This window comes from Oncorhynchus gorbuscha, linkage group LG07, assembly GCF_021184085.1.
Source record: "Oncorhynchus gorbuscha isolate QuinsamMale2020 ecotype Even-year linkage group LG07, OgorEven_v1.0, whole genome shotgun sequence".
NCBI classification, from domain to species: Eukaryota; Metazoa; Chordata; class Actinopteri; order Salmoniformes; family Salmonidae; genus Oncorhynchus; species Oncorhynchus gorbuscha.
In genome coordinates, this window is record NC_060179.1 from 42379295 (window position 1) to 42392766 (window position 13472).

Consider the following 13472-nt stretch of genomic DNA (forward strand, 5'->3'; position numbering starts at 1 on the left):
ATGTTGTGTTTTTAAAAAACGGTCTCACTGATTTGGTGGACGATAAGGCACAGGGATCCTATGATCCTTGTTTCCCGTGGTTAAGTCCTCTGGGTCCTTTTTCGATTTACAGCAGCACGTCCCTGCTATTGATGTATTTTTTCCATGGCTTTTCATCACAACTCTGTTTAAGTAACCTACAGTACACCTGAATTTGAACCTCTCGTTTTCAAGTAGTCAAAGTGCGTCCCAAAGTATAATCTCTAGTATTGCAGTACAGGCGGCTTATATCTTGAAAGTTGACCTTGTGGATAAAGAGCAGAAAGGGGGAAAGAAATGGGGGAAGAAACAAACAGCGAGTGAGATGGGGGGGGTGAATGAAAGAGAGGCTGAGGAGTGAGAGAGGTAGTGGTAGCGAGGCAGAGGGGGAAAAAAAAAGCTAGAAGGTAGAAGGAGAGAGAGAGGGGGGCCAGATATCCCCTCCTTTCTTTTGATAAGGAAGCACAGTGTTCAATCTGACAAACTGTCAGGAAAGAATTACAGGACAAACACCCCGGTCTTATCGTTGCATCTGTAATGGAAATGAGAAATGGAAAAGCAGGGCTAGGAGAAGAATAGAGCTGCCTGAAGGGCTATCGGCTATTGTTTACACACACACACACACACACACACACACACACACACACACACACACACACACACACACACACACACACACACACACACACACACACACACACACACACACACACACACACACACACACACACACACACACACACACACACACACACACACACACACACGAGAGCCCGGAGAGGGAAGGCTGTGTGTTAGACACTCAGTCTAATGCACAAGGTAACCAGACAGAATCATCAGTATTGTTAAATGGTGCAGACTTGGAGATGTAGACTGAGTGTACAAAACATATTAGGAACTCTTTCCATGACATAGACTGATCAGGTGAACGCTGATCCTTTATTGAGCTCACGTGTTAAATCCACTCCAATCAGTGTAGAAGAAGGGAGGAGACGGGTTAAAGAAGCATTTTTAAGCCTTGAGACAATTGAGACATGGATTGTGTGTGTCATTCAGGGGGTAAATGAAAAACATGTAAGTGCCTTTGAATTGGGGTATGGTAGTAGGTGCCAGGCGCACCGGTTTGAGTTAGTCAAGAACTGCAATGTTGCTGGGTTTCCTGTGTGTCGAGAATGGTCCACCACCCAAAGGACATCCAGCCAACTTGACACAACTGTGGGAAGCATTGGAGTCAACATGGGCCATCATCCCTGTGGAACGCTTTCGACACCTTGTAGAGTTTAATGGCCCAGGTGAATTGAGGCTGTTCTTGAGGGGAAAAGGTGGTGCTAAGAAGGTGTTCCTAATGTTTTGTACACTCACTGTATAACAAGACGTACGCAGAGGGGTAGAGAATGACATAACACACAATACAGACAGTATAGAACATTGTGTATAGTTACATGTATGACATCATGTATTGTAACTAACACACACACCACACACAACATATTACATGTGTGCCATTGTCACCCCTCTCTCACAATTCAATTCAATTCAAGGGCTTTATTGGCATGGGAAACATGTGTTAACATTGCCAAAGCAAGTGAGGTAGACAACATTCAAAGTGAATATATAAAGTGGAAAACAACAAAAATTAACAGTAAACATTACACATACAGAAGTTTCAAAACAGTAAAGACATTACAAATGTCATATATATATATATATATATATATATATATATATATATATATATATATATATATATATATATATATATATATATATATATATATATATATATATATATATATATATATAATGTACAATGTACAAATAGTTAAAGGACACAAGATAAAATAAATAAGCATAAATATGGGTTGTATTTACAATGGTGTTTGTTCTTCACTGGTTGCCCTTTTCTCGTGGCAACAGGTCACAAATCTTGCTGCTGTGATGGCACACTGTGGAATTTCACCCAGTAGATATGGGAGTCTTTCAAAATTGGATTTGTTTTCGAATTCTTTGTGGATCTGTGTAATCTGGGGGAAATATGTCTCTCTAATATGGTCATACATTGGGCAGGAGGTTAGGAAGTGCAGCTCAGTTTCCACCTCATTTTGTGGGCAGTGAGCACATAGCCTGTCTTCTCTTGAGAGCCATGTCTGCCTACGGCGGCCTTTTTCAATAGCAAGGCTATGCTCACTGAGTCTGTACATAGTCAAAGCTTTCCTTAATTTTGGGTTAGTCACAGTGGTCAGGTATTCTGCCGCTGTGTACTCTCTGTGTAGGGCCAAATAGCATTCTAATTTGCTCTGTTTTTTTTGTTAATTCTTTCCAATGTGTTAAGTAGTTATCTTTTTGTTTTCTCATGATTTGGTTGGGTCTAATTGTGCTGTTGTCCTGGGGCTCTGTAGGGTGTGTTTGTGTTTGTGAACAGAGCCCCAGGACCAGCTTGCTTAGGGGACTCTTCTCCAGGTTCATCTCTCTGTAGGCGATTGCTTTGTTATGGAAGGTTTGTGAATCGCTTCCTTTTAGGTGGTTGTATAATTTAACGGCTCTTTTCTGGATTTTGATAATTAGTGGGTATCGGCCTAATTCTGCTCTGCATGCATTATTTGGTGTTTTACGTTGTACACGGAGGATATTTTTGCAGAATTCTGCGTGCAGAGTCTCAATTTGGTGTTTGTCCCATTTTGTGAAGTCTTGGTTGGTGAGTGGACCCCAGACCTCACAACCATAAAGGGCAATGGGCTCTATGACTGATTAAAGTATTTTTAGCGAAATCCTAATTGGTATGTTGAAATTTATGTTTCTTTTGATGGCATAGAATGCCCTTCTTGCCTTGTCTCTCAGATCGTTCACAGCTTTGTGAAAGTTACCTGTGGCGCTGATGTTTATGCCAAGGTATGTATAGTTTTTTGTGTGCTCTAGGGCAACAGTGTCTAGATGGAATTTGTATTTGTGGTCCTGGTGACTGGACCTTTTTTGGAACACCATTATTTTGGTCTTACTGAGATTTACTGTCAGGGCCCAGGTCTGACAGAATCTGTGCATAAGATCTAGGTGCTGCTGTAGGCCCTCCTTGGTTGGTGACAGAAGCACCAGATCATCAGCAAACAGCAGACATTTGACTTCGGATTCTAGCAGGGGGAGGCCGGGTGCTGCAGACTTTTCTAGTGCCTGCGCCAATTTGTTGATATATATGTTGAAGAGGGTGGGGCTTAAGCTGCATCCCTGTCTAACCCCACGACCCTGTGTGAAGAAATGTGTATGTTTCTTTGCCAATTTTAACCGCACACTTGTTGTTTGTGTACATGGATTTTATAATGTCATATGTTTTACCCCCAACACCACTTTCCATCAGTTTGTATAGCAGACCCTCATGCCAGATTGAGTCGAAGGCTTTTTTGAAATCAACAAAGCATGAGAAGACTTTGCCTTTGTTTTGGTTTGTTTGGTTGTCAATTAGGGTGTGCAGGGTGAATACCGTCTGTTGTACGGTAATTTGGTAAAAAGCCAATTTGACATTTGCTCAGTACATTGTTTTCATTGAGGAAATGTACGAGTCTGCTGTTAATAATAATGCAGAGGATTTTCCCAAGGTTACTGTTGACACATATTCCACGGCAGTTATTGGGGTCAAATTTGTCTCCACTTTTGTGGATTGGGGTGATCAGTCCTTGGTTCCAAATATTGGGGAAGATGCCAGAGCTAAGGATGATGTTAAAGAGTTTTAGTATAGCCAATTGGAATTTGTTGTCTGTATATTTGATCATTTCATTGAGGATACCATCGACACCACAGGCCTTTTGGGGTTGGAGGGTTTTTATTTTGTCCTGTAACTCATTCAATGTAATTGGAGAATCCAGAATCCAGAATCTCACTCTCTCTCCCACCACAAGTTTTATGACTTTACGATGGGTCATAAATTCCTGGCAGAGACTCTCTCCCCTGGTCATGCAGAAAGAGAGGGGAAATAAACCTATGGAACAAAGAGCTTCTCTTTGTTCAACTCCCAATCCCCAAAATTGGAGGATTAAACAATATTTGTATTTTTCAGAATGTGGGAATGGTCCGTGGGTATTTTAAAGAACAATCCTGTCGAAGTTGTTTTTTATTTTGTGACATCAGGAAGGACGGTAGCACAGAATAACGGTAGCTTTGGAAGTGTACATTTCTCACTTAGTTTTCTACCTGAATGTTGTGTAAAATATATGATTAAATATTAAACTATTTGTGTCATGTTGACTTTCTAAATGAGATACTTGTTTAGTTTTAACTAGTCAGTGGCCACACCCCCACATTATGTCGGCGTCATGGACCGCCCTTTTCTCAGAAGTGTATAAAACCCACGAAATGTACATGAGACCAGTCAGCGTGCAGCAGTGGCTACATGGCTGACAAATGGTTTAAAACTACAAGACCAGTGTTGGCCACACGGCTGGAAATGGTTCAACTCTGAGACTCTCGATCACTACAGAATAAGAGCAAGGAATGGCATTGTGACTTCTGGGGAAGTTAACTAGAGACTCTCTGATGAACTGAATTCCAACAGAGAAGACAATAATAATAATATATAATATATGCCAGTTAGCAGACGCTTTTATCCAAAGCGACTTACAGTCATGTGTGCATACATTCTACAACATACGGGCATAGATATATACATTGCAATTATTCTCGAATGAGCGGCCGTTCATGTGCAAAGGATTAGCATTTCAATTCATATAATTATCAACTGTGTGTAGTGAATCCATCGAGTCTTTTCTCCTCTTTCTCAATCCCCACCCCTTTCCTTTGTCTACCAAGCCTTCATATCGGCTTCGTCCGCTAGGGACTTTTTCTTTGTATCATGTAGTAACCCAAATATCTACCGTTTGTTTGTTTTAATGTAATTGTGTGTCATTATTTAGTTAGTTAGTTAGTAAATAAATAATTAAGCCAATTTGTATATCTCTGATTCATGATTTAGGCCAGGGTTTGTGCAGATATCCAAGAGTTTGCTGGTGAGTTAATAATAATACATTAATTAGAATGACTAATCGATAAGATATGAAAATATCTGAAGAGTTATATTCGTGCAATTGACACTCTATAAACATTTTTCCGTGGTGTACCCCGACTTCATAGTTAATCAAAGTTACATGATCGCGTAATTAAATGACACACAGAGAATTGATTTGCTAAAATAAGTCTTCACATTTAATGATAGTCACAGACACCATCATATTTTAACTGCATCCCACCATACGCATGATGAAATAATCCATTATACTAAATGTCATCAAATCAAACGTTATTGGTCACATACTTATGGTTAGCAGATGTTATTGCGAGTGTAGCTTGTGCTTCTAGTTCCGACAGTGCAGCAATATCTAACAATTCTACAACAAATACCTAACACACACAAATCTAAGTTAAAGGAATGGAATAAGAATATATGAATATAAATATATGGATGAACAATGTTAGAGCGGCATAGACTAAAATGCAATAGATAGTATAGAATACAGTATATACAAATGAGATGAGTAATGAAAGATATGTAAAGTATTAAAGTGGCATTATTAAAGTGACTAGTGTTCCATTTATTGAAGTGGCCAATGATGTCAAGTCTGTATGTAGGCAGCAGCAGTCTGTGCTAGTGATGGCTGTTTAACAGTCTGATGGCCTTGAGATAGGGGTGAGAGAACTGGTCAAGGTGAGCGAGTCGATGAAGATTGAGACATATTGTTGCTTGGGGAGCCGGTGAGGCATGAGCAGGAGCCATTGATTACTGGAAGGTCGGATGGAGGGGAAAGGCAGTTAACGCCTGTTGATTAGCAAGCCAGCAACGTTGCTGCCCTACTAAACCTTGGCTACCCTTCTGCTTATTTGCTACCCCTGCTGGAACCAAAGGCATTGATTCCATCGAAAATGGCACCCTATTCCCTATATAGTCCATAGGGCTCTGGTCAAAGGTGGTGCACTACGTAGGGAATAGGATGCCATTTGAGACGCAACCTCTATACCAGACACCATCCTTTGCTATCTACCTCTGCCGCTGTCATGCCAACTTTGCAATAGATGTAGTTGTCATGGCGATTGTGCGGGAGGGCAGATCAGCTGATGTCTGGTATTGTTCAAGCATGTTCACAAATCGCCTGGCTGCAACATGTGTGCTGTCCACTTTCCAATAAAGCTTTTTGGTCTTTCCTCTGTCACTCTATTTCACTATTTCTATTCCTGAATCTTACTCCCTCTCTCCATTTCTCCAACCATGCGTTCTTTCTCTTGATTCCTTATCTCCTAGATAGAATATTACTTATTTGTCATAGAGTACAGTAAAGTAGTGCAATGTATGGATCCTTTAATTTAGAGGTGCTAAATGGGAATGTAATGTGTTAGTAAAGATTGATTGCTGGTTGACTGGGGATCCCACTAGAGGCAAGTTGCCAAAGCTTGTCTCATGGACGCATGGCTGTACCCTTCACCTCCTCCCCTTTCCTCTTGCTCCATCTTTGTTTTGCAGTGTATTTCTCTCTCTCTTCATCTCTCTTTCTCTCTCTCTTCCTCTTCATCTCTCTTTCATCTCTTTATCCATCTCTCTCTATCTCGTAGGGATTTTTCAATTTGCTTGTCAGAAAAAGAGTCTGCCAAGCCCTCTCCCGCTACAGTGAACGATATACATCTTTTGATAGGAGGACAGATGCCTGTCAGTCACAAAGTGAGCGATGACCGGGAAACACTACTGGTACGCAGAGGGGTAGAGAATGACATAACACACAATACAGACAGTATAGAACTCCTCTCCCGCTGTGGTTGCAGTCAAATGTCTTTACACAGAGGGAGAGAGCTTGAATTCGCACATCCCGTATAATGTGGTAACAATCCACTAAACCCCAAAAATTTATGGCACGTTCATTTATTTTCTTTTGTTTACAGGTTTCGACATTAACGATGGCCTGCTGGCCCGCGGCCTGTAAAAACATGTCGGTCGGGCCAGTGGATGTTGTCATTCTTGACCGACAGGGCCAGTAACTTTTCAGCACTTTTTTTGCATTCCAATTCAACATTTACCTTCTCTGTTGCAGTCTACAATTGAAAACCGTTGAAGACTACACTGGTAAATGTCAAGCTATTTGTATTTGAGCAATATGATTGGCCATTCATTCAAAAACCACAACGCTACCGCGAGGCACAACTTCTCGAGCAGTACATGAGTTGATGCCTTCAACACAGCACACACGAGATCGAGCTATCCAGAGCAATAAAAGTGCCCATCAATCTACTCGCTGAGCTTATTTATTTTATGGAAAGTGATTTACAAAATGAACACATTAGCAATATTCTGACTACTGTTGATAGTCTGCAAAAAGAAAGCTATACAAATACACCTTTCGTATTGGCTAGCCTACTGTATCCATGTTGATGTCTCTTTTGGAACGTTTGTCTTAAAGGGGCAGAGTCCTATTTTCAAAATGACATACTTTAGAAGCAAAATTGAATGCAATTAATACAATGCAATTATTTCCGTGACATCATTTTAAAGCAATTTTGGACTGGCCGTTCAGATACAGTGACAAAATATAGAAACACAACATGTACAGTGAGCTGAAATAAAAGAGCCCAGAAATGTTACACACACAAGCTTATTTCTCTCAGATTTTGTGCACATATTTGTTTGCATCCCTGTTAGTGAACATTTGTCCTTTGCCAAGATAATCTATCCAGCTGATAGGTGTGGCATATCAAGAAGCTGATTAAACAGCATGATCATTACACAGGTGCACCTTGTGCTGGGGGCAATAAAAGGCCACTCTACGATGTGCAGTTTCATTACACAACACAATACCACAGATGTCTCAAGTTTTGAGGGAGCCCACAATTGCCATGCTGACTGCAGAAATGTTCAACAGAGCTGTTGCCAGAGAATTGATAGTTAATTTCTCCACCATAAGCTGCCTCCAACACCGTTTTAGAGAATTTAGCAGTACATCCAAACGGCCTCACAACCGCAGACCATGTGTAAACTGTCAGAACCCATCTCAGGGAATTCTCATCTTTGTGCTTGTGATCCTCACCAGGTTCTTGACCTGACTGCAGTTCGGTGTCGTAACCGACTTTGGTGGGCAAATGCTCACCTTCTATGGCCACTGGCATGCTGGATGAATCTCAGTTTCAACTGTACTGGGAAGATTGCAGACACAAGTATGGCATCGTGTGGGCGAGAGGTTTGCTGATGTCATTGTGTGCCCCATTGTGGCGGTGGGGTTATGCCATGGGCAGGCATAAGCTACGGACATTGAACACAATTGCATTTTATTGATGGCAATTTGAATGCACAGAGATACCGTATCCAAACCCTGAGGCCCATTGTCGTGCCATTCATCCGCCGCCATCACCTCATGTTTCAGCATGATAATGCATGGCCCCATGTCGCAAGGATCTGTACACAAATCCTGGAAGCTGAAAATGTCCCAGTTCTTCCATGTCCGGCATACTCACCAGACATGTCACAGATTCGGCACAGCCATTGAAGAGGAGTAGGACAACATTCCACAGGCCACAATCAACAACATGATCAAATGTATGTAAAGGAGATGTGTCGTGCTGCATGAGGCAAATGGTGGTCGCACCAGATACTGACTGGTTTTCTTATCAACGCCCTTATAATTTGTTTATTCCCAGTCATGAAATGCTTAGGTTAGGATTCATTTCAAAGATATTGAAGTATGTGGACACCTGTTCAAATGAGTGTATTCAGCTATTTCAGCCACACCTGTTGCTGACAGATGTATAAAATCGAGCACACAGCCATGCAATCTCCATAGCAAAACATTAGCAGTAGAATGGTCCGTACTGAGGAGCTCAGTGACTTTCAATGTGGCATTGTCATAGGATGACACCTTTCCAAGAAGTCAGTTCATCAAATTCCTGCCCTACTAGAGCTGCCACGGTCAACTGTAAGTGCAGTTATTGTGAAGTGGAATCGTCTAGGAGCAACAACCGCTCAGCCGCAAAGTGGTAAACATTTTCTGTCCTCTGTTGCAATACTCACTATCGACTTCCAAACTGCCTCTGGAAACAACGTCAGCACAATAACTGTTCGTTGGGAGGTTATTGAAAATTGGTTTCCATGGCCGAGCAGCCGCACACAAGCCTAAGCTCACCATGCACAATGCCAAGCATTGGCTGTAGTGGTGTAAAGCTCTCCACCATTGGACTCTGAAACAGTGGAAACGCATTCTCTGGAGTGAGGAATTTGGGTTTGGCGTAAGCCAGGAGAACGCCACATGCCCCAATGCGTAGTTCCAACTGTAAAGTTTGGTGGAGGAGGAATAATGGTCTGGGGCTGTTTTTCATGGTTCAGGCTAGGCCCCTTAGTTCCAGTGAAGGGAAATCGTTATGCTAGAGCATACAATGACATTCTAAATGATTCTGTGCATCCAAATATGTGTTAACAGTTTGGGGAAGGCTCTTTGTTTTAGCATGGCAATGCCCCCGTGCACAAAGCGAGGTCCATACAGAAATTATTAGTTGAGATTGGTGAGGAAGAACTTGACTGGCCTGCACAGAGCCCTGACCTCAACCCCATCAAACACCTTTGGGATGAATTGGAACGCCGACTGCGAGCCAGGCCTAATCGCCCAACATCAATGCCCGACCTCACTAATGCTCTTGTGGCTGAATGGAAGCAAGTCCTTGCAGCAATGTTCCATCATCTAGTGGAAAGCCTTCCCAGAAGACTGGAGGCAGTTATAGCAGAAAAAGGGGGGACCTAATTCCATATTAATGCCCATGATTTTGGAATGAGATGTTCGATGAGCCCCTGTCCACATACTGTTGGCCACGTAAATCTGTAGGTCTACAGATTTAATCAAAGTTTTGACATCTGCTGTTTTCTTCAATCATACCTGTATTACAGATGGCTGAGAAAATGCCTCATAAAAAGAAGCTTGAAACCTTTGGAAGTCGACAGACTCGTACAGGATTATTTTAAAAGTGCAGTCAAAATTAAGTTTTTCCTGTGTTTTACAGTATATCATATTTACAACAGCTGATTAAACTAACACTGTAAAGCGTGGAAAAAATCAGTGTTATTTCCTGATACAATCTAGCATTAGAATGTACCAGAGGCCAGCAAAATAGAGCTTGTTCTGCCTGGCTGGCTACTTTTTCTATTTGGCTGACTACTCCAACTCTATGTGTTTGTGGAAAACACTGGGATTCGTCTGTGTTATGTAACGACAGACTCGTCTCCCTCAAGAATAGACCAAAGGTGTACCGAACAGGACACTCGCTGCAGTACCATCAGTATCGCTATTAGAACTCGAACACTCATTAAAAAGCAACCAGGCTTGTTTTGATCAATTAACCCTTTCATGTACTGTACATGTAACCTGACCCTCGTAAACTGCTCTCATGAATACAAGCATGTGGTGTTGGGGTATACCTGTTGAAATCGTTTCTAACCACGGGGCTCATTTTGCATTCTGTTATTTAGCTATTGGTAAAGCAGCTAGCTGTTGTTCACACCTCGATGCGTGGTGCCGTGGTGGCGGTGTCACATTTACTTAACCTGATGGAGATTGAATAATGATTATTTTTCTCCCAGTATGGTGCCCCTGCAGTTCTGGGCTGAGGGGATAATGTGTCTGACTCCCCTGGCTGTTTCCAGGGTCTACACTGTACTCAATGGGACCTTGACTCGCGGGGGAAGGGTGTAGGAAAAAGGGAAGGAATTGAAAAAGAGTAATTCCAAGCAGATGCACAATAAACTCTACTTCTCATTATCTTCCTTAGAGATGTTATGTTTGGTAAAAAAAAAACATCAGGACCATTAACCCTTGAAGCAGACAAACATTGCACACATAACACATAACATTTACTCGTCCATTGCAGTCTGTGTGAAGGGCTGGGAATTGCCGGGGACCTCAAGATACGATATAATCACGATACTTAGGTGCCAATACGATATGTATTGCAATTCTCACGACTCTATATGTATTGTGATTCAATAGTGGAATTGTATTGCGTTTTTATGTTCCAAACATATTGCTCACCATATGTCTGCTGCAGAGGGACAAGAGAGCGCATGAGAAAATGAGTTTTGATCAGTCATGGAAATAAAAGTGCTGAAAACAAATTTCAAAAGATGGAGAACAAGCTATGAGTTTTGGCGCAGGTACACCAACTAGCGCAAAAATAAGATTGTGATCTTGTCAAAAATAATATCCCGATATGTAACTGTATCAAGTTTTCCCCCATCACTATATAGGACCATGTCAGAATCCCCCTGCACCCGTTCCTTAGCAAGTAAATGACTGATGACGGATTACAGTTTTAATTCAGTGTGAGAACCCCTAGTCCATTGCTGTGTCCATTGAGCCATGCTAACTCAAACTCCCGTGGTGTTTTGTATGTGTGTGCACGTGCACGTGTGTATGCTTGTCTGTGTGTGTGCGCTTGCCCGTGTGCGTGTCTGCGCGTGTGTCCTCCCTCTCTGTCCTCTCAGGTGACGGGGGTGAGTGTGTCCCCAGGTAAGGATCAGCTGGTGGTGTTCCACACTAAGGACAGCAGGGACCTAGTGGTGTGTCTACAGGGCATGGTGCCTGCTGGGGACAGCCGCATCGGCGAGCTGGTGGGCACCCTTCTCAGCCACTTCAAAAGGTAACGTGTGTGTGTGTGTGTGTGTGTGTGTGTGTGTGTGTGTGTGTGTGTGTGTGTGTGTGTGTGTGTGTGTGTGTGTGTGTGTGTGTGTGTGTGTGTGTGTGTGTGTGTGTGTGTGTGTGTGTGTGTGTGTGTGTGTGTGTGTGTGTGTGTGTGTGTGTGTGTGTGTGTGTCATGCATGTGTTTGTCTGCCTGTCTGTCTGTGTTGGACGGTCGGGTCAATGGGTAAGTCCGTTGGATGAGTCGGGCAGGTCTTTCTACTTCTCGTTTTGTCTATCTGCCTGCCTGCGTCCTTCTGTCTTTACATGTGTGCGATGTTCTGTGTCTGTCTACAGTAAAATATACTGTATGTATGTGCTGGGAGCAAACTATGCAGTACCTCTCCTCAAAGCAGTCCAGTACCTCCTTGTGTGGCGCATTCTCCCAGAGAAGCGCATGGTGCAGACGGTGGAGATTATCGTACAGACCAGCTGTGTGTCTCCCACATAACTCCCTCACGACGCCAGGACAGCGGAGTCAATCACCACCTTCCGGAGACACCTGAAACCCCACCTCTTTAAGGAATACCTAGGATAGGATAAGTAATCCCTCTCACCCCCCCCCCTAAGTTTTAGATGCACTATTGTTAAGTGACTGTCCCACTGGATGTCATAAGGTGAATGCACCAATTTGTAAGTCGCTCTGGATAAGAGCGTCTGCTAAATGACTTAAATGTAAATGTAAATATTGCGGAGAGAAGTACATTATTAATTACTGTCCCTTCGGTCAACCCCTGGAAAAACTACACAGGTAGCAGATTGGAACTGCTATACTGCCCCATCTGATAGGGTACTGGACATGTAAAATTATAGCATACTGTCCTGCTTTTTAAATGATCTTTAAGTGGATATAGGAGAATGGAGAAAACGGGCAAGGCATCATTGTGATCATTTTACTGCGCTTTAAGTTGGGGCTTGTGTGATAATTCAGTAATGTATGATAGATGATTTGCGGCATATATTAAATTTAAGCTGATCTCTCGTGGAAAGATCCTGCGTGTAAACCGAGAGAATCTGCCGGGACTGAATGGGATGTGAGGATTAGAGCAGCGTAGTTCCAGTGTTTGGGTTTTTCCTCACTGGTTATTTGGTGGGGAAACTCCCGGTTTTCGCAGGTGTTTGCATCTTTCAGAAGGGGAGGGGACATTCGGCCCGTGACTTTGAAAAGAGAGAGGGTGGAGCTCTTTGTGCCACTTCCCTTAACATTTACGGACTTAATCGAGCAGCTGACCAATTACGTGACCCTTAGTTCTGGGTTAACCAATATTATTTTGAAGCCATGCTGCTTTATTATATCCTTGGTCTGGTCTAAAACTGGTCTGATCTGTGTGTGAATGTGCCTGAACACGGCGCATCTTCGACGATATCTTGTCTCATTGTATACAGGCTCACAGTGACAGATGGCAAGGGTCCCTCTTATTGACTCTCCATGTGGTTCCTATACAAGTCCATCCATCACAGTGAAACATGGGCACAAGAAATGGCTGTGTGGTGTGTGTCGGTAGATGTAGATTTAACCTTTATCTCCACTTGAGCGTGGTGCACAGCCTACACAATGCAGAGCTCTGTAGCAGTTTACAACACACACAGGGACCTAGAGTCAATGGCTGGCTTTTTATCCTCCAAATGTACAGCATTGGAAAAACGGTGTGACCGTGTCATTGAGCCTAAGCCCCATTCCAAATAACTCTGTTTTGGTTCCAACTTACAAAATGGCATCTTGTTTTCCTGGGGGTTTTCAAAATTTGTCCCCTCAAAAGTCTGCTTTTGAGATTGAAT

General features: G+C 42.6%; 1 protein-coding gene across 1 annotated transcript in view; it reads left to right on the plus strand.

The window, feature by feature from the left end:
* Nucleotides 1–13472, plus strand: part of LOC124039879 (unconventional myosin-Id) — a 183225-nt gene that overhangs the window by 138110 nt on the left and 31643 nt on the right. The window contains exon 21 of the mRNA XM_046356386.1: nt 11501–11655. Within this exon, the coding sequence (XP_046212342.1) occupies nt 11501–11655 (155 nt within the window). The remainder of the gene's footprint in view (nt 1–11500; nt 11656–13472) is intronic.